The following is a 22,258-nucleotide window of genomic DNA, read 5'->3' as shown; positions in this document are numbered from 1 at the left end:
GTGGTTAACTGATGAGAGAAGCTGAAGCCTGAGGTGGAGTGGTTGGTAAAATAGACTGGTTATAATCATGTCTCAGAAGAAGTCTAAGGTATGGCTTCATTTCGAACTTTTGAAGGACAGCCCTAACAAAGTTAAATGCAAATGCTGTATGCAACAATTCCCTAATCATTCAACGACATCGAACTTGGAAAACCACTTGAGACGGATAAGTTGCATAGCTAGGCGGACATCGGAAAAGAGGCTAAAGACAAACGTTTGCTTTTTCATCTTAAATATCTCAAATCTCAAGTTGCAAGTGTTTTTAATTTGTTTATTTATTCATTTACACTTCAGATTTATGTTGAAAGAGAAATACAGTAGCCTAATAAGCCTATCCTGTTGAAGACAAGAAGTCATTATTTCACTGTAAACCAAAGCTCAGATAACTTAATTCTAATAAGTTGTATAAACTTAAAATGTCCTTATAAATTCTACTGACTTACAAAATTTGATTACTTTCAAATCACTTTTTGATTAAATAATATGAACTCCAGATTATTAAGTCACTATAACTTAAAATTTTGGAGTTCTGACGCCCAACGTCACCACCATGATGCATTATGGGGCGTTTCCACTTACATTTGACCTAGCAAACTTTTTACAGTGATTAAAGAGTTTTAAAAAAGAGAATGGCCACTACAGTCGTCATTATAACTACTTTGCATGTGGTCTAGTGCTGCTCTGACAAGCTAATGGTGTGAAGTTACCATCTGTGAGATAATGACTGAACCTCTGACTCGGAATCTCGCACATGCGTTGTAAGCGTACAGCGCAACGATCTTTGTTTAACGTCGAACAACAGCACTTTTTTATGGAGAAATTTCTGTGCCGCGAAGTAGTGGTGTCTGTGAAAGCAGTTGGGTAGAAGCACCATTGCTCGCTCCCAGCGGTGATGACATGATTTTGAGTCGGTGTCTCATCGATTGGCTTTTATTGAAATATTACGTCACTATTACATAATCACTACACTGTAAAACCGAATAAGTTCAGAGTAATCAAAACTTTTGTCGTAACTTATTACCTAAGAAAATTTAAGTTCCTGTAATTTTTTTTTAAATTAAACTTTAATTTAAAAAGATATTTTTGGTTAAATCATTCTTTTTGTTTCTTTCTTGTGTTATGGCTGTGGTGTTGGGGTTTGTTTGTTTTTTTTTTTCTCCATGTCTCTCTCCAGGTACCGCCCTCCCCTGTCCTCATTGCTATGAATGGTTAACAGCGCCGGTGCTTAATTGTTCATCAGAACCGGCTGTTTTAAAAGTCCTGGGGAGACCGATAGACGGGGCCAGTGGGCCAGACAACAGGGTTAATGCTGTGTGTGCCCGTGTTCGCGCGCGTGTGTCTTGTAACTATTACAGGGATATATCGCTGTGTGTATTTTATCTCTGTGTGTATATTGCCTGGTTACAGCAGTTACGCTGTGTGTTTAAATCGGATGACGGCGATTAAGTAGATTTGGACATTACTTTTGGTTTTGTTGTAACCCTTGTTGTTTTTCTCTTTTCTTGACTTAATAAATTCACAACCCACATATTTCTGTTTCCCATCTAATTTTTTTTAGTTTTTTTTTTGTTGTTGTTACCTCCCACAGTCCCTAGATTTAACTCACGGGGATGTAACATTTAAATTTCTCTTGACTTTTATGTAACAAGTTAAATTAAATGGCTAATAATGTCAGCTCAAATATTTTCACTGTAAAATTGAATAAGTTAACAGATCTCAGAACAATTAAGGCAACTGATTGCCTTAAAATTTTTAAGTTAATTGAAGTGAGCAGTTTTCAGAGCTGTTTTTTTAAGTTATAATTGATTATACTACTTAACTTAAGTTAAATCAAATTACTGATTTATATCAACTCAAATATTTTAGATATATGTAAAAAAATAAATAAATAATTAAATGAAAAATGAAACTGAGTTATTTGAACAGAATCTTGTCTGTAGGCTATTTTCACATTTTTCTTGCGAGACCTCAACCCAAGACCAGGTTTATGTGCGGGCACTGTTCTTCAAGCCCACACTTACCAAACTCACTCAGTGATAACCATCTGAAAGTAATCAACAACTGCTATGATATGATATGGTCATGTGTGCGAGAATCTGACTTTGAGGTGTTCAGTCATTATCTCACAGATAGTAGCATCACACCATTGGCTTGTCAGCTCACCACTGTACCTAATGCAAAGTAGTTGTAATGACGACTCTAGTGACTATACTCTTTTTTTAAAAACTCTTTTAAAAGGTCGCTAGGTTAAATGTAAACGGAGGCACCCCATAATGCACCGCGGCACTGACATCAGAGGTTGGAACGCCAAAATTTCAAGTTATAGTGATTTAGTAATCTGGAGTTTATATTACTTAATCCAAAAGTGGTTTGAAATTAGTCAAAAGTCTTTAGTTTGCATAACTCAAAATTGAATTACGTGTTACAACAAATCAAAAATTTTAAGTCAGTACAACTTATAAGGATATTTTGAGTTTACACAGCTTAATAGAATTAAGTTATTTGAACTTTCAGGTTTACAGTGTGTGCAGCTGTCTTTATTGATTTTTAAATGCTCAAAAATATGTCCCCATGACTCTGTTGCATTTGACTATATTAATGCGGTCCAAATCCTCACTAAAACTCATGCCAATGTATTTTCTTATTGTGAACTTGTCTATATGGAAAAAAAAGGAACAGATAGTCAAATATTTGTATTGAACAGCCAAATCCGATTCGACTGGCAAAATTCTAAGGCGGTTACAGCCCCAGACAGAACAGAGAATGTGCAGGATGAGATGGAATAGGCTGTCTGCAGTATGAAAGCATTGCTATCCAGCCAACATTCCTGTGCAACATTTCCAGCTCCTTGTATAATCTGTGCCCCAAAATTAAGGCTGTTCTTGGAGACAAAAGACACAACTTTCTAATATCTTTTAGTTGCAGAAGAAGTTTCCAGTTTTGCTTTCTTACACACCGTGGACCAAGTAGCAATTGCAGACACAACAGTAGAAGAGCCGAACAGAAATATAAGCAAAAACAATCACTGAACTGATGACTTTTAACTTTTTACAGGCGAGAAAAATTCGGACCTCTGAGATGGCAGCTATTAAAATTGTGAAGCTTGATCCTGGTAGGTGCATATAATAATTGTTTAATTTGCATAGTACACATATACAATTTGTACAGTTTTTGTTCAAACTATAACTCTGTAGGTACATTATACTGTGTGTTGTCTTGGTACTGAGTAATGGTGAATGGTAAGTTTAAACTGTTGTCATAAAGTGCCATGACATATTGTATTGTGAAATATTGAATTGATCTGGTGCCACAGAAGTACTATGGCTTCTTGGCAAACAGAAAAAAAATGAGGGAGATCCATTTGAGATGTCCAGCACACACTGAGGGAAGACAGCACTAGCCTTAATCAATATGACTGACACTGAGGGGAGACGGCACTAGCCTTACTCAATATGACTGACACTGCGGGGAGATGACACAAGCCTTACTCAATATGACTGACACTGCGGGGAGATGACACAAGCCTTACTCAATATGACTGACACTGAGGGGAGATGACACAAGCCTTACTCAATATGACTGACACTGCGGGGAGATGACACAAGCCTTACTCAATATGACTGACACTGCGGGGAGATGACACAAGCCTTACTCAATATGACTGACACTGAGGGGAGATGACACAAGCCTTACTCAATATGACTGACACTGAGGGGAGATGACACAAGCCTTACTCAATATGACTGACACTGAGGGGAGACGGCACTAGTCTTACTCAATATGACTGACACTGAGGGGAGATGACACAAGCCTTACTCAATATGACTGACACTGCGGGGAAATGACACTAGCCTTACTCAATATGACTGAGGTGACTGACATGCTGGGAAAGACGGACAAGATTGCATCAGTTCACATTTGGGCAATGCATTGGTTTTGATGCTAAAACCAAACATTACAGCAGGCCTGTATAATATTCTATATGATCTTGTATTATTTTTCCTTCACTTTAGGAGATGACATTACATCTATCCAACAGGAGATTACCATGATGAAGGAATGCAAACACAAGAATATTGTGGCCTATTATGGCAGCTACCACAGGTAAGATTTGAGTCCTCTCACCTAGTTCTCTGAAACGCTAAAATAATGGCTGAACTTGGCTTACCTTGTTCTGTGGTGTTGTCCAGGAAAATTAGTAAAAGAGATAAGAAACATTGGTCATATGAGGAATAAACACCTCAACATATCCAATAGACCCAATCCTCTGAAAGTGGGCATTTTTCAGACATTGTTCTTTGAAAGTCTGCAATGGACTGGCAACCTGTCAAATGTTTTAATTTTTCACTGTGTTTTTATATGATCTGTGCCAAGTCCCAACTAGAGCCCTAAAGCATCAGAGAGTTGTGAGGTAAAGCGTTTTTGTGCAATGATGATTAAATACATAAACATACACACAAATGCATATGAACAGATTGACACATTTATATGTTGATTACACATATAAACATACTCTGTCTTTTTCTATATATATCAAAATTGCATTGGCAGCGCTGTACACAATGTATGATTAGTTGTCATTAAAGTTATTTTCTGTAGTTCTGATATTGATGGTTTTCCAGGTATCTTTTCAACATGAGTTTATGCACTTTTGAAAACAAGCCCTAAAGCACTTATGATTACTGGGACAGTAGTGGTTTTTAAATGCCATAGTTTACTGACTTCAATTTCAAGATCCTTATATTTACTCAGCTTTTCAAATGTTTTTAATGAAGTATTGTTATCTGCTGGGACTGCAGATAACAATAGGCAACAATTGCCTATGAGTAGGCATTATCCTTGACATCTTTAACTATCATGAATGGGCGATTTGCTTGTATTGTTCAATCTGTTTGTATACTAAAGTCCAATAAAATGGTTATTTCTTGGCCTTCCACCACAGCTGGGGCTTCATGCTCCCTTATTCCAGTTTATATATGTTTGTTTTGTATTCCATTTATCTGTTTGAAATATCATTTCTCTGTGATAACACTATATTACCTCCTTATTATCTTCCTTCGTCCATTTTTCTCTTTTTACTTTACTTTTAGTTGTGTTTGATGGTAAGCTTGGAGTGCCATTGTTAGGATTTAACCTGTTATAGGGTACCTCCAGCTCTTGATTTGGGAGATTTCTTCCAGCACCCACTTCTCGACCGCAGACTGGTCGCCCTCTGGGGGATGTGCTCCTTGTTGATCTGTACAACGAGCGATGTGGCATGATTTTGATCTGGTTTCTATTATGTTAGAAATATGTGTTTTAATCTTACCGCTAAGAAGTGTTTATCGTTACCTCATCACTAGGAAGGCTGCCAACCAAGGCTCAAGAGTCCTTCCTACCCTAGCCGGTTATTCCGCACCAGTTGCCACTCTGGAATTTGCCCCTTGTGAATTTTTTAGCAGTAGAAGTAGTAGTAGTAGTAGTAGAAGTAGTAGTAGTAGTAGTAGTAGTAGTAGTAGTAGTAGTAGTAGTAGTCAGTCAAGCAGCCAGTTGTTTTTATGAGACCAAGTACCAAGGGTGCACTGACACCATGTTTGTCATTCATTCTTCTTCTTGTTCTTCCTCTTCCTCTTCCTCTCCCTCTTCTCGGGTGCAGGCATGCTGCCCACTGCTCCTGCACCTGGTGTGTGTGAATGCAGAGGTTAAATTCACTGCTCAAAGTTTGTGTGTGTGATCGTTTGTGTGTGTGATCATGATTCTATTCTTTTCTTCCTCCTCTTCTTCTTCTTCTTCTTCTTCTTCTTCTTTGTTACTAGTCTGGGCCTCAGTGCAGTTGTATTTCTCAAGTGAATCCCGGATTTATATGATTTTGTCATTGCTCTTTAGTGCACATAGAAGTCATGGGTGCCCCAGAGCCAGGGAGGTTTGTGACAAACACTTGATACAATTGATAATGAGACTACAGTGAACAGGCTGTGATGTAATCAGCTTGATTCTGCTGGCCTGCAGTGACACCCCTGACACGTGCATCTCTCCTGTAGAGTCATTTAACAACCACTTAAGGAGTCATATTTATGATACAGCATAATGAACCACTTCAAATGTTTACTTATTGATAAATATTATGGCACAGTAATGAACATGAGAGAGGGAAATCAAGTAAAATCAGTTCCATGATTATGTTGTACATAACTGCTACATTTGAGGAGAACAAAATATTGAAAGAGAAATCTCAGTGTAACAGGCGTTATATCTACTACCTATGACGATCAGATCCTGCATTCTTATCTATTATTATTCTTTTATCATTCTGATCAGTGTTATTTTTGTGGCACCACTGTAAATGTGATTGTGCAAGTGATGCAGTGTTTTGGGGTACCATTGTACACTATACTTCTCTTGTCATTATAGAATGTCTATGGTGTGTCATCTGCAGAAAGCATTTACATTTACTTTTACATCTATTCATCTAGCTGACACTTTTACCCAAAGCAATTTACAAGTGAAGGCCCCAGTACAATCCAGGCATGGAGCCATTACAGAACTGTCTGTAGTAAAAGTGTCGAGGCTAAATTCAGTAATTGACCAGATACAAGTGGAAGACAAGCTAAAGAAGGGAAAATTGAACTGCAGACAGATACAGGTAAAGCATGATATTGATATTGATGAATGCCATTTCTCTATTTTTTTTAGAAACACTAAGTTGTGGATTTGTATGGAATATTGTGGAGGAGGTTCATTACAGGACATCTATACAGGTGAGTTTCTATGTTGCCTGAATACTGGATCCAAAACGTGATCCATTATTTAAGGTATTTTCATCTGAAACTGGCTGAATTGGTATCTTCAATGAATTCCGCCATTGTAAATTTGAGAATTTAAGAAGCTTTGTGGAACATTGTTATCTACTTACAATAAAGACATATGTACTGATCATGGTAAAATGTAGGTAGAACTCTGTTTTAAATGTGCTAACAACAGATAACTTTTATCCTGTCTATATTATATAATGATTTTATTTTTTTTCATGACATTGCAATCACTGAAATCTTAAACAGTTGGCTGATCTTCTTGATGGAATTAATTGCACGTTTACATTTCACTTTGTTTTCAAAATAGCTTGGAAATGAGAACTCTCTCTCTCTCTCACTCACTCACTCATTATCTAAGCCGCTTATCCTAATTAGGATCGTGGGGGGTGCTGGAGCCTATCCCAGTGCTCATAGGGCGAAAGGCGGGGAAACACCCTGGACAGGTTGCCAGTCCATTGCAGGGTGAGAACTTTCTATCAAAACAAATAAAATTATCAACATACACTGCAGGCGGCATGGTGGCAGTCTTTCTTCACAGCAAGAAGGTCTTGGGTTAGATTCCCGGCCAGGCGGCAAGGGACCTTTCTGTGTAGAGTTTACATGTTCTCCCTGTCTCTGCGTGGGTTTCCTCCAGGATGTCTGGTTTCGTCCCACAGTCCAAAGCCATGCAGGTTAGGTCAATTGGAGACACTAAATTGCCCCTAGATATGAGTGTGTTTGTCTGTGTCCAGGGTGTTTCCCTCCCATTCACCCTATGAGCGCTGGGATAGGATCCAGGACCCCCCGTGACCCTAATTAGGGTAAGTGGCTTTGAAAGTCAGTGAACATACATCATCATCATCATTTCTGCTGCTTATCCGGGACTGGGTCGCGGTGGCAGCAGGCTTATGAGGGAAGCCCAGACATTCCTTTCCCTGGCTACATCCACCAGCTCCTCCTGGGGAATCCCAAGGCGTTCCCAGGCCAGCCGAGATATATAATTCTCTCAACCTGTCCTGGGTCTGCCCCGGGGTCTCCTCCCAGTTGATCGTGCCCAGAACACCTCCACAGGGAGGTGCCCAGGAGGCATCCTGACTAGTTGCCCGATCCGCCTGTCAGTCTCCCTCTCCATTTTACCCTCACTCATGAACAAGACCCCGAGATATTTAAACTCCTCCACCTGAGGCAGTAACTCAGCCCCAACTTGGAGGGGGCAAGCCACCTTTTTCCGGCATAGGACCATGGCCTCGGACTTGGAGGTGCTGATCCTCATCCCGACTGCTTCACACTCATCTGCAAACCGCCCCAATGCATGCTGGAGGTCACAGTTTGATGAGGCCAACAGAACCGCATCATCTGCAAAAAGCAGAGATGCAATCCTGAGGCCACCATACTGGACACTCTCCTCACCCCGACTGCGCCTTGAAATCCTGTCCATGAAAATCAAGAATAAGATTGGAGACAAGGTACAGCCCTGACGGAGTCCAACACTCACTGGGAATGAGTTTGACTTCTTGCCGAGAATACGGACACAGCTCTCACTGCGTTATACAGGCACCGAATGGCTTGCAACAGTGAACCTGGCACCCCATACTCCCGCAGTACCCCTCACAGGACACCCCAGGTAACACAATCGTAAGCCTTCTCCAGATCCACAAAACACATGTAGACTGGATTGGCAAACTCCCATGATCCCTCCTGTATCTGTGCAAGGGTGAACAGCTGGTCCGCTGTTCCACGGCCAGGACGGAATCCACATTGTTCCTCCTGGATCCGAGGTTCAACAATTGGCCACAGTCTCCTTTCCAGCCAGGGAGGCTGAACGGTGTGATACCCCTATAATTAGAGCACACTCTCCGGTCCTCCTTTTCAAAAATGGGGACCACCACCCCCGTCTGCCACTCCACATGCACTGTCCCTGACTCCCACACAACACTGAAGGGACGTGTCAGCCCAACAACATCCAAAACCTTCAGCATTTCACAGCGGATCTCATCCACTCCTGGCGCCTTGCTACTGCGGAGTTTCCTAACTGCTTCAGTGACCTCTGCCAGAGAGATGGGTGACGACCCTCCTAAATCTTCTGGCCCTTCCTCCTCTGGGGAGGGCGTGTTGGTCAGGTTTAGGAGCTCCTCAAAGTGTTCCTTCCATCATCTGACCACATCCTCAGTTGAGGTCAGAACCTCTCCGTCCCTGCTGAGAACAGCCTGGATGAGGCCCTGCCTGTCCCTCCTGAGTCGCCTAACGGTTTGCCAGAACCTCTTTGAGGCCATCCGAAAGTCCTTTTCCATGGTCTCCCCAAACTCCTCCCTTACCTGAGTTTTTGCTTCCATGACCATTGTCGCTGCAGCCCTTTTGGCATGCCGGTACCTCTCAGCCAATTCTGGAGTCCCCCATGCTAGCCAAGGCTGGAAGGCCTCCTTCTTCAGTCTGCCAGCTTCCCTTACCCGTGGCATCCACCACCGGGTCCTTGGGTTGCTGCCACTACAGGCACGACTACCGCCTGGCTGCAGCTCAAGGCTGCCGCTTCAACAATGGAGGCTTCGAACAGGGTCCATTCAGACTCCATGTCCCCAGCCTCCCTCAGGATCAGGGAGGAGCTCCTCCGGAGGTGTTAGTTGAAGACCTTCCGGACAGGGTCCTAAGCCAGCCGTTCCCAGTTCACCTTCACTATGCTCTTGGGTTTGCCAGGTCTGTCCGGCAGCCTCCTCCGCCATCTCATCCAACTCACCACCAGGTGGTGATCAGTTGACAGCTCTGCCCCTCTCTTCACCCGAGTGTCCAGAACATATGGCCGCAGGTCTGATGAGATGACTACAAAGTTGATCATCGACCGTTGGCCTAAGTTTCTCCATCATTGCCATTGAGCATTGAAGTCTTCCAGTAGAACTACAGAGTCCCCAGATGGTGTCTTCACCAGGACACCTTCCAGCGAAAGCTGGATACTCCGAGCTGCCGTTCGGCACATACATCGTCACGACAGTCAGAGATTTCCCACCCTGCAACCCGAAGTCGCAGTGAGAAGGATAGAGTCCAGCCTCCATCAAGGAGTTTGGTTCCAGAGCCAAGGCTGTGTGTAGAAGTTAGCCCAACTATATCTAGTTGGTATGGCTCCACCCCCCGCACAAGTTCCGGCTCCTTCCCCCCCCCCAGAGAGGTAACATTTCCACATACCAAAAGCCAGATTCTGAACCGTAAGTCCAGTCCGCCGGGGCCCTCGCCCCAACCCGTCACCTGTGTGGCATCATACCCGGCCCCTATTTCTCCCCTCGCAGATGGTGGGCTCACAAGAGGGCGGCCCTGAGCCTGGCCGGACCCTGAGGCAGGTCCGGCCACCAGGCGCTCGCTTACGAGCTCCCCTCCCAGGCCTGGCTCCAGGATGGGGGCCTTGGTCTCCCTATTCCAAGCGACGTGCCTGTTTCTCTGTGGGTGCGGTTCATAAGGGCTTTAAGAATCGCTTTTTGTCTTGCCCCTCACCTGGGACCTCTCTGCCTTGAGTGACCCTACCAGGAGCAACATGCTCCAGGCAGCACAGCTCCCAGGATCACAGGGGCTCACAAACCCCTCCACCTTGATAAGGTTGCGATTCCAGGAGGGGGTGAACAGACAGTGCAACTGAAATGCATTTTTTCCCTGAAACATTTTAAGAGCTGATGCTAGTGACACCTGGGAATGAATGGAGTTGCTACGACAGCCAAATTGAGATGAAAATGAGCTATGCTGTTTAAAAAGATTTGGTTTGATGTACTAAGTCAACAATAAAAAAAAAGGAATTTCTAAGTGTATCAGACATTAACATGGATGTTGCTGATGGGAGCTTGTTTATAGATAGTGAAACACTTATGCTGTGATGTGTCCCATGGTTTGACTTAGAGTTGAAATGCATGATGTTTTGTTAGTTCTGTGAGAACAGCATAACAGTCTATATTTTTAACTTTCTACATGTTATGGCAAGAACAAATCACATAAAAATTCAACAAAATCTTTACTTTTAAACTTTATGGCTGAACATACATATGTGTCTATCGACAGAATCTAAAACAAGCTCTCAATGAAAAAAAGATTTATATAAATCCATGTAGATGTAAAGTTGATATCTTTTGACAGTTGCAGGCCCATTAAAGGAGAAACAGATTGCTTATATCTGCAGAGAAACACTACAGGTGAGTATATACCCATAATCCCATGACTCTGTAGAGATTTTAAACCATGAGGAAATCAAGGATACAGATTTATCAGGTATTTAACATGTGTCAGCCAGACATGCATTTCTTCATGAGAAGATCAGTATTAAATACTCCAAGAGAAGGAATAATCCTGCATCTAGAAATTCATATCCTGAGCAGTAAAAAAATGCTGCGTCTCAAAGCAGACTGGCAGAACTTTTTGGGTCTGACAGTCTGCTTCGATGTGTGTGTTAAGACGAATTTATTTGTTTACAATAAGATTATGAGATGATGAAGATGTGCTCATGAGTCAAATTTGGTCTGTGGATTGTCATTTTGGTATTGCTGTGGAATGGATTGCCATGTCACTGAATCATTTGAAGTTAGTTTATTATTTGTCTCCTCTCCAAGGGTCTATTTCACCTCCACGAGACAGGCAAAATACACAGAGACATTAAGGTACAGTAAATGGCCTCTTTTTGAGGCCTGTCATGATGCCACACTATTCTAAAATGTGAATTATTAATATTATGCAATGATTTTAGGTTTATATTATCCAGTAATCCAATAATAATAAACACATTGCAGTTATCTCAGATTTTGGTAGTAATTGTTTGTGTACTCATGTATTTCTGATTAATTCAGTCAGCACTTTTGTGGAAATTAATTTGTTTTATTGTCACAGAAAGTGTTCTAATATCAAGACATTGACAGCTTTTCTGAAGAAAGTACAAAGTAGTTTTTATTTAAGTCAAGAAAGTGTTACGATGCCACTTAACAGCCCACAGATTCCTTAGAACTCACCTGCTTTCATAATGTATTTCTTATGATTATTGAGTACATTTATGCTTTTGGAGACATGTTGTAATGGTAACATCTGAAAGGTTCGGAAGTGAAAGAAGTTTCTCCAGTGTTCATTGTTTTTCCATAATGTGTTCTGTCATAGCTTACACATGTATTTGTTTTAGCCTTTTGTGGTGTACCATAAGTCTAAAAGTTTCATTGTAAATATAGTGACAATGACATGAAGTGTTGTCATTATGAATCCTTACAATAATAAGAGATTAAAAGAATTACTCTGTGTTTAATACAGGGTGCCAACATTCTTCTCACAGAACGAGGAGATGTCAAACTAGGTCAGTGAAAATCTACTACCCCCCAACCTCACCCCACCTCTCCTACTCCTTCACTGCTTATGCATAGACACATGTACACACATATTCTCACACACACACACACACACACACACGCGTGCGCGCGCACACACTTCACTATCACATTTACTTCCTCTCCAGTCTCTCCACACACAAAACAGATTTCATTAACTTGTCATGAGATTCCCTTTGCCTGATTTGACTAAATACCATTTCCAGCGGACTTTGGTGTTGCTGCAGAAATCAGTGCATCAGCTGCTAAGAGGAAGTCTTTTATTGGAACGCCCTACTGGTGAGACAGCTGCTTATAAATTACAAGTTCCGGTACATTTCAGTGCAATGCAGGGTTTAGTCCAATTAAAAGATATATAGAGAATCTTTTTATTGATTGAGTACATTTGTTTTTTTACAGAAAACTAAAGTATAATTAAGTTCTTTTTTTAATAAAGTATCCACATTGGGTGAGCGTTGCTCCGCATTTCTAATGTTAAATTTTTGACCTGATCTGTTTTAGGATGGCACCAGAAGTGGCAGCAGTGGAGAGGAAGGGTGGATATAACCATCTGTGTGACATCTGGGCTCTGGGCATTACTGCTATTGAGTTGGCTGAGTTACAGCCGCCCTTGTTTGACTTACACCCCATGAGGTCAGAATGAAATATGATTTTATTTGTCTAGTACATTTCAAGTCTAAATGGAAACCGAAAAACACAACATCTCGTAATCCTTGTCACAGAGCTTTGGTGTTGATGTCTAAGAGCAGCTACCAGCCTCCCAGGCTTAAGGACAAGACCAAATGGTAAGAATGGAATGCTTAAACACCACTAAAATGTGTTTAGTAACTCCTTTCTTTATGTACAGTGATTCATTTTCTCATGGAAATGCTCATTGATGGTAGTGATCAGTACATACACACATAGAGGAGTGCTATTATCTGACCATATCCAGATGTGTGGACTTTCTGGAAGTAAAATGTATTCACAATCATGGATAAAGGCCAAATATCTGCCAAAAACTGCCATGTGTGCACTTGCTCTTTATGGTGAAGTTCTGAAAATCAGCAGTGTTGCATGTCCCGTTGTGTATATGCTGATAACCAATCTGAACTAGAACATTGTCCTCTCTCCAGTTCACATGATTTATAAAATTAAAAAAAAGTTAATGACAAAAACTCCTTTGTTATTAAATCTGTCAGATTAAGTAGTTGACTGTTTGAAACATTCGTTTGCCTCAGTCCCATATGTCTGGACTTTTATGATTATTTTTATTTAAAAGTTCTGTTGGACAACCACAGATGTGAAATATGTATGGCAGTTAGTATGGAGAGTGTGTGAGTGTGGAGGTCTGTCTGTCATACATTGTTTGCATTTTTTCAGTGTTGAACTTTGTGAAAAATTCTTCAATAAATATAAAGTGAAAAAGTCATTCAGTCATCACAGTGAGTGCGGAGGTTATTTTGTTTAAAAAAAAAAAAGACAAGTAACTTTCAATAATTCATTACTCTTAAAATTGGTGCGTACCTGTAAAATCTTTCTCTCACTCTCTGTGTTGTGTATATATCTAGGTCGGCAGGCTTCCACAGTTTTGTGAAGATGTGTCTGATTAAAAGCCCACGTAAAAGACCAACGGCCGAGACACTTTTACAGGTACCTCAAGCTGAAACACATTTTAGATAAGAGCATTGTAAACATGCTAAATAGCCAATAAAATGTTAGAATAGACAATAAAATCATCCAAATTCACAGACAGCACTTCTAAAAAATAAGTGCACAAATATTCAAACCCCTGTGTTCAGGTGAACCTCTTCAGTGTTTTATGGTTTAAAGTAATAGTTTTCAACTTCAGTATGACCTGAATTTACATGCCACTTTCATTTTTTTAGCTCAAAACTGTAGGATGAATATGCTTACAATAAGGTTCTGTAAGACTGAAACTAACCTTAAGAATAGTATGTTAGTTCTACATTTATATTTGAAGTATTTTATTTCACATAACTGTCAGTTAATTGTGACATATTCATTTGGAAAATATTGATTGTTAAAATGTTTTTTTCTCAGAATTACTGTTCTTGTTCTTTTAAGAAAAAAGAAGTTTTTGTTGCAGTGAGTCTAAGGGCAGCTTTCACAGTGAATGCTGTTTTCCTCCAGAAAAGGGGGGTTGCGTTCGCATCGGTATGAGAGCTATCCAATCCAAAACCAGGAAGTAAACGCTATTGATGACGTGTAATTCGTTTTATTAATTAACAGGCAATTTTCAAAAACACTAAGAATCTTAGAAATAGTGACTGGAGGACAGGTACGTGGCAATTCATGCTTGTCGGATCTAAAAATCGCACTTGGGTACGGACCAGCCAAACGGACCAAGTGTGAAAGCAGCCTAAGATGTAGGGTCATTATTGTCTGTGTAACGCAGCTAAAATTTTGCTAGATACCTCAGTGAAGGGCATCACAGAGCCAGGTATACATTTCTCCTTAGCACACAGCTTCGCTGTTCCACTTGGGTTTCAGAGTTAGTTACACACACACTGGTTATGTTTGGATTAGTTTGGGTTTAGGAGTAAGCTACACACACCCTGGTTATGTTTGGATTAGCTTGGGTTTAGGAGTTAGCTACACACACCCTGGTTATGTTTATATTAGCTTGATGTGTATTTGAAACAGCATGATTGGACTGGTGAGGGCATCACAGCCTTTCAATGGAAGTGTATTTATTTAGATTGGAAGTTTGCATTGCACTGTATCGCTATTGTGTTGTGTTGTGCTGTGTTGTGTCAGTGGAGAAAATGCATTCATTTAAAAAGAAAGTGAAGAAGAGCACAGAAATGTTATTGAATTGGTCCATCTTGTCCATCTTGTAACCGAATGTCTTGCTGAGCAAGTCTTTGGCTGAATCAACACAGTATCACTGTATTACTGGGGCCTGTGTTACCAGTGGAGTAGACTAGCGCGGTTGACCTGTTACGACTATTATTGTTAACACAGAGCTCTGGATTTTTACATAACGTTAGAATGATAGACTCAGTTTTGTGTTGTGTCCTGTGGTGTATTCTCTCTGTCCTCAGCATCCATTTGTGACCCAGTTATTAACCAGAAACCTGGTGATAGAGCTGCTGCACAAGGCCAGTAACCCTGAGCCACATGCCACACCAACCGCAGACGAGACCGACCTTGACGTGAGTACTCTGCCTTCAGCATCCTGTCTTATTTGTCAAACAGGTGTAAGGAGGCAGTAACATGCAATGGAAGACTCACAAAAAGAGATCATAATTTGGTTTTCACAACATGAATTACAATGCTTCCCCAAAAGGTGAATAGATCCTCTATTTTGAACTCTAAAGTAGACAAGTGAACAAGATACGGGAGTGGTTAATATAACAGCCAATTCCAAGTTCATTGTTGCATCTTGAAAGGGCAGTGGTTGGATGGGGGGTGAAATGAGTTATGTTTTCAACCTTTTTCAACACCCCCCACCCCCCCACCCCCACCCCCTCTGCATTTGAACTTGCACCCCCCCAACCCATCCTATTCCATTGTACTTGCTGGTTTGCGCCTAAAAATCTCCTAATCTTGCACCCTCAGGTGCTCAATAATAAATTACAGTTTAAACTGATCTGCGCCAAGATATAGGTTACATTTTTGCAAGAGGGCTATTAAACTGAGAATTCAAAGGAGAAAAAACCCTTTGCAGTGTAGCTGAAATGTTAAAACATTACTGAACACAAGCTCTCTCCAGTTTGTATATATACATGTGGATACATGACATATAAATATTCGATCTTCATAAACTGTGGAGAGCTTAATTTGTGCTCAGTTATATTCTATGTTAGTCTCAGATCAGATTAATGGTGGGAGTTCTCAGGATGAGTGTCTTTACGGGGATGTAGTCTGTTTTTATCATCGCTCTACCACTTTAGAGACACCAACCATGCGTGAGCTGCATTCATCAGTGTATGTCTGAAGACATGTTTCAGTTCACCAAAGTGAAAGTGAACCATTAGAGAGGCATCACAACCTGCTGAGGAACTGAAGTGAATTTTTCCATATTTTATTAGTGAAGGTTGCATTTTTATGTTGCTGGAAAAATGGATTCTTTTATGTTTGTTCTCTGTTATAATCTATTTAAACCGACAGCAGCCATAAACATTGACAGGCATCATTACGTCATGAGAGGGCACCAATGCAAATGTATTTCCTTCCACACTTTGGGAAGACTGTGCTTTAGACCAGCTTCCTAATCTGTTACTTCAGTCAGACCATGAACCTTATGCTGGAGAAATCCTGAATCTCATCTGTGGCAAGGAAAGCCTGTTTCATTTGTTTAGGGATGGTCATATTATCCACCCTTTCATATAGCACTATATCCTAGAGAGATGTAACTATAGCATAACAAGTCAATGCCCACAGACTCAATACATCAAGAGCGTTTCTGGAGAATGAATGCAAAATGCAGAGAGGTTTCAGGCTTAATTTTGATTAAAAAGTATAAGAATAATTTTTATATCAGCAAAAAAAATGATGAAAATGATAAAACCTAATTGGCCTAAAGCATTTGCATTTTTATAGACTAAATGTAACCCTTAGGAGTTTAGAAAGGGCTGCCACTCATTGTTTTAATAGTGTGAAATATTTGTGCCTTTATGTCCACAGACAAACAGTTCCTCTCCTGATAAGATCCATTCAGAGGGATCACATTTGCCTGTGGAGAGAAGTTTCTCTGAGGAGCAGTGTAAGTGCCTGTGTTACTCATTTCTTGGAGGTGTTGGCTATCTACTCTGTGCATATTCTCAATAACACCACGTTCAGCTATTCAGCATTTAGAAAATAGCCCAGCTACAAGCTGCATACAGTTTAAAAAAAAAAAGGGGGGGGGGGGGGGGGGTTGTACAATGTGGATTGTTGCATACTTTTTTTGTTGTTTTGTTGTTTTTTTCATTACCTATCTCAGGAGTTGTTCAGGACATGCAAAAAAAAAAAAAATGAAATATTGTTCATGTTTGGAGAGCATCACATAACCCCACTCAGGATCAGGTCACATGACAGCATAGTGCCTTACGTGGCCACAGAAAACAATCTGTACATGTCTCAGCAGACAGCTTCAGAGGGAGTGTGAGCAGAACTGTTTGTTTGGCTGAGCTCAGCGTCATGCAGCTTCATGTATAGACTGGGGACAGAGATGGCAGCTCCTCGAACAAGGCGACCATTGAATTACAGGGAGTGAGAACAGCACACACAGAGCTCACTCTGTTCTGTACACGCCAACGACATGCCCTCTGCTTTCTGCAGAGGAGAGGCGAGCCAGCTTAGCAGGTCTAGTGTTGGTGAGGCCATTGGCTATGTTGGCTCAGCTGCTGTTATCACATATCTTTCATTGACATTACATCATCCCTCAGCAGACTTTGTCAAGAGACAGTGAATCAACTCTACAGCAGAGAAAGAAATGGCAAACAACTTAGGGCCACATAAAAACACACATGCCTGGACACACAGAGTGGGTATGGAAGGGTAATAGAGTTATAATGACTGTTAGACCCTGGCTCAGCTCACAAATATTTTTTAAATTCTCTGATACTCAACAAATAGCCATTTGTGACATCAAAACATTTCCCTTTTGTGCCACATGATAAAGTAAGATGAGAAGAATGTAAAATCAGAAATACCACTGTGGGTGTCTTCATACTTGGGGTTGGAATATTTTTTGTCTGTGTAAAGCTGTGAGCAAAATTCTGGGAGGGCATTTACTAAACAGGCACACAAAGGTTTGTCAGGCTTACATTTATGATCTTAAATAACACATAATCTAAACATTTCTATGAGTTCCTGTGAAATGAACTATAGATTGAAATGTGGTAAGCTATTTATGTGAACATCAATTCAACAATCGTGTATCCAAATATGTAGATGGCTAAAACATACCAATGTACTCATTAGCATTGCTACATAAAAAATAGTATAACCACAAAATGAAGTCTTCTCATCCAGCAACAAGGTGTCTTTGTTTTTAAAATGTAACTGTTGAGTTTTATGCCTTTCTAATATTTTTTGTCGTTTCAGTTGGACAGATGAGATTTACTGCCCCTCGGAGGAAAGAGACAGACCCCTGTTCCAATCCTGTGAGTACTGTTTTTTTGTTTGTTTGTTTTTAATTTATTTTTTTGGTTTGGTGTGGTTTGGGGTTTTTTGTTTTTGTTTTTTCAAAGTCAGTTCTTGAGGTGAATGGGAATGAATGGAGGAGGAAATATTGGCATTGGCAACAAATGTCTTTTGGAATTTTAAAGGGAGTGATAAAGCTGGTTTTCTTTGGCCAGCTGTGTTATATCTGCTGGCACTGATTATACTGCTTTTCACATCCGTTTCTTGAGCTCCTGTAAAGCACACGGCTCTTATTGTGTTATTGTATTAAAAAAAACTTTTCACTTTCAAATACGCACCGGTAACAACGTGTCTCATCAAATTAAGAAAATCATCTGCACTAATGGTTGATAAAACTGTATTGAACTGTAGCACAAGTAAGTCCTTGAGGATATTGATATTGTTGAATAAGAACTGTCTGTACAATTTGAGCATTTTAGCCATTTTTTGGATGCAATAGTGTTCAAAATGAGCCTTTTTCATTACAGCCAGTCCATTAATTTGTTTTCAGCAAGAGTTGAGAGGTTTAGAGGCATTTAAAATAGCTGGAGAATTTCATGATTCAAATGGCCATTTTTACTCATCACTGACTCACCCCTCTGCCCACTCTCTACCAATCTCTGACCAAAAACACTCACTGTGGAGGTAAATTGGCATACGGACCATATCATATTTAGAGTTGACTTGGGTAGGCGAGAGGGTAGAGGACTCTGGTGTTGACACATTTCACTTGTTTAGGCCAAATGCTATGATATAACATTGAAAAATCTGAGATTTAAAATTATTCTCATTTGGGTGATCTTTTTTGTCCTATTGTCAGTAACTGCTGTAGTATACTGACTTTAAGCATGTCATACAGTAATAGTAATAGCGTAGTGTTCTATGCACTGGAGGGAATTGTTCTCTGGATTGAAACCCACAGATGCTGCCTTCTCACTGCTGCCTATTCCAATTCTTTTTTGCTGAGGTGTCCTGAATTTCAACTGGATTAGAAGATCTGAGATTGTTTATGAATAGCTTTTATTCTCAGTTATAAATGCAGAAGCATTTCTGTCTCTTTCCACTCTTTGTTCAACTTTATCAGTACCCGTCCTGAATAGTCCTGAATAAGAAAGTAACTTAAAGTTGGAAATTTCAGCACAACAGATATCACCCATCTGAAGCACATGTTAAATAAACAGACTCCCCCAAAGTAAAGTAGGGAAATCTTTCATCATGGCATGTGAAATGGATACTTAATAAACAAGTTCTGTTTTTTAATTTGTGTGTGAAGCTGTTGACAGAGGGTGCATAAATCTGTAAAGACAACACTTTAGACTTACCACTCTGAAGTCCAAGCATGAAGAGAGTTAATGACTATGTTATTAAATGTTGTTATATTAATGATTTTGGCTTTAATTGCTGACAATGACATTGATTCTTTTTGGATAATGGAGATCTTTGTTTATTAGGGGTCATGTGATGACTGGAGCTTATCTGGCGATGGAGTAGAGTCACCGTAAGCAAGTTTTTTCATCACTTTATTGTGTACATGGGATGTGAGTGTGAGATGTAATTTGTGCACATTAACATGGACCTCAGAGACTGCATATGGCTTTAGTCATGTACTTTAGGAAAGAAGACATCAGAGGAGGATGTGTGTTTCAGACAAACATTAATATCACAGCAGTTTCTCGTACGCATATTAATACATTAAGACATTAATATGCACAACATTTACACACAGCATTGTGTGTATTGTGCATATTCTGCCAATTTTGCCAGAGCCCTCACTATGGACCCTAGATTTTTCTAGGCCTCCCAGACTGTTTACATCACTGTACACAGGGTCAAGCTGCATTTGTGACCTCTACCAGGTAGCTTACCACTGCTCAACTGCTGTTGAAAAGAAAATATCATTGTTAAATATTTTTACGTGATGTCATGGTATTAGTATTAAAGAATATTTCCCATTTATCCCCATAATAAAGAATTGTTGGGAAACACTGCTTGTTTTTGAAAAAAGATGGACCATTTTAGAGAGGACTGTTAGTCACTGTGGCCAGTGTACCTTATTCCAATTAGTCTTAACAGTTTGTATAGGTATTGGTATATATTGCCACTCTGTCACTGGCTGGTGCCATTGATATTTATATTGATGTTGATGCTAAGCAGATGCCGTAGATGACACGTTTTTTTTTTCTCCAGCATCTAAAACACTAATAAAAATAATGTAATTTTCATTTATAAAGTGACACAAACTGAAATAAAGCCCGCTGTCCTTTGTTGCAGAACTCTACTAGAGTGTGTGGAAGAAGCACTCCATGAGAGGTAGTACACTTACATCACTGAAAGGCCTTTTAATGACTGGGTAGCATAACCAGAAGACCAAATTCTCTGGGTAGCATAACCAAAAGACCACGTTCCCTGCTGGCATGTTGCTGATTGGAGCATATGTTCCTTTGTTATTGTATTTCTGGTTGATGTTGGATTTTACCACTTTGTGACAAAGCATTTTGTTACAGTTGAACAAAAGAATATTGATATAGATAGTTCAGTTTTAAAATGGTGATAAATTTCCAATAGCACTGTCATTTCAGATGTACCATCTATGTGGAACATGTAATAACAACTTGTTTACTGTTAGGTATAAAAATACAACTGTTAATTTAAACTCTCTTTAGGGATATACACACACATCATGTAAACATGTTAGTTAAAATGCATTCCACCTAAAATCCTTGCTTCTACATTTTGTTCCAGGAGCTTGACGATAAAGAGACTGCCATTTTCTGAGGTATGTGAGAATGTAAGAGATGTCTGCGTTCAGACCATGCAAGCGTAACATCTTTGTGCAGACAAATTATATAACATATATTGTAAAGTTCTTATGCACTAACATGTTTTGTCAAGTTCTTCAAAACAATGCCAAAAGAATGCAAATTAACAGATGTGGCAGTCCCAGTGGGTGGTACCTCAAATTCCATTGCTTAATTGAGTAGTAGTCAATAGAGTCATCAAATGGTATGGTAGTAGTCAAATGGTATGGTGGTGAGATTAAGTAGATGCTGTAGAATGCTTGGTGACATGTTAAGCTTGGAATCAGTGCTGGGAAGCATGGATCAGTTTGGTCAATATGAAACTTCCAAACACATGAGCTGAAAAGATGGAGAGGTGGATGAGAAGAGAGGGAAGGTGACTTGAAAGTGAGTTTATATGGCAGAATGAAAGCCAGATAACAAAGCAGTATTGAAACAAGCATTTGATACTATGATATAATTTACCATTCAGAGCGTTAGAGATCATCCTCTAACTGTTACATCTGAGCTTGTCATTCAAAACTTCACTCCTCTTGTCCATAGCCTGAATAAAGAAAGGTGTGAGAGGGATGAAGCTGTCAGTTAGTGCATTTGGTCTCTCCTTAAAAAAAGATACTTAAATAAACTCTCCAAACTGATTTTCTGATAATGTTACATATTGCTTTATAAAGGCTGATGCACACTGTCACTACAGTTTTATATCAGTAGATCTGACTCATGCTGATGCACACTGTCACTACAGTTTTATATCAGTAGGTCTGACTCACACTGATGCACACTGTCACTACAGTTTTATATCAGTAGATCTGACTCACACTGATGCACACTGTCACTACAGTTTTATATCAGTTGATCTGACTCATGCTGATGCACACTGTCACTACAGTTTTATATCAGTAGGTCTGACTCACACTGATGCACACTGTCACTACAGTTTTATATCAGTAGGTCTGACTCACACTGATGCACACTGTCACTACAGTTTTATATCAGTAGATCTGACTCACACTGATGCACACTGTCACTACAGTTTTATATCAGTTGATCTGACTCACACTGATGCACACTGTGTGGCACATGGCACATGGCATTATTATTTTCTAACGTGGCATTGTTTGTCTTGTAACATATTGGATGGCTATAAAAAGTGAATTATGCAACTGCTTTTGATCGTTATTTTGAGAGTTATGCTTTTCACTCAATG

At 40.1% G+C, this 22,258-nt stretch overlaps 1 protein-coding gene across 1 annotated transcript in view; it reads left to right on the top strand.

The window, feature by feature from the left end:
- The window catches only part of map4k2 (mitogen-activated protein kinase kinase kinase kinase 2), a 53,018-nt gene that overhangs the window by 9,857 nt on the left and 20,903 nt on the right, over window positions 1-22,258 (top strand). Inside the window, exons 2-17 of the mRNA XM_030780039.1 lie at window positions 3,094-3,151; window positions 4,053-4,143; window positions 6,712-6,776; window positions 10,917-10,972; window positions 11,387-11,434; window positions 12,069-12,111; window positions 12,349-12,421; window positions 12,644-12,775; window positions 12,865-12,927; window positions 13,693-13,774; window positions 15,190-15,300; window positions 16,775-16,853; window positions 18,179-18,237; window positions 19,708-19,754; window positions 20,528-20,566; window positions 20,999-21,032. Of these exons, the coding sequence (XP_030635899.1) occupies window positions 3,094-3,151; window positions 4,053-4,143; window positions 6,712-6,776; window positions 10,917-10,972; window positions 11,387-11,434; window positions 12,069-12,111; window positions 12,349-12,421; window positions 12,644-12,775; window positions 12,865-12,927; window positions 13,693-13,774; window positions 15,190-15,300; window positions 16,775-16,853; window positions 18,179-18,237; window positions 19,708-19,754; window positions 20,528-20,566; window positions 20,999-21,032 (1,080 nt within the window). The remainder of the gene's footprint in view (window positions 1-3,093; window positions 3,152-4,052; window positions 4,144-6,711; window positions 6,777-10,916; window positions 10,973-11,386; window positions 11,435-12,068; window positions 12,112-12,348; window positions 12,422-12,643; window positions 12,776-12,864; window positions 12,928-13,692; window positions 13,775-15,189; window positions 15,301-16,774; window positions 16,854-18,178; window positions 18,238-19,707; window positions 19,755-20,527; window positions 20,567-20,998; window positions 21,033-22,258) is intronic.

Source organism: Chanos chanos, chromosome 7 (assembly GCF_902362185.1).
Source record: "Chanos chanos chromosome 7, fChaCha1.1, whole genome shotgun sequence".
Classification (NCBI taxonomy): Eukaryota; Metazoa; Chordata; class Actinopteri; order Gonorynchiformes; family Chanidae; genus Chanos; species Chanos chanos.
This window is presented reverse-complemented; position numbering and strand designations above follow the sequence as displayed.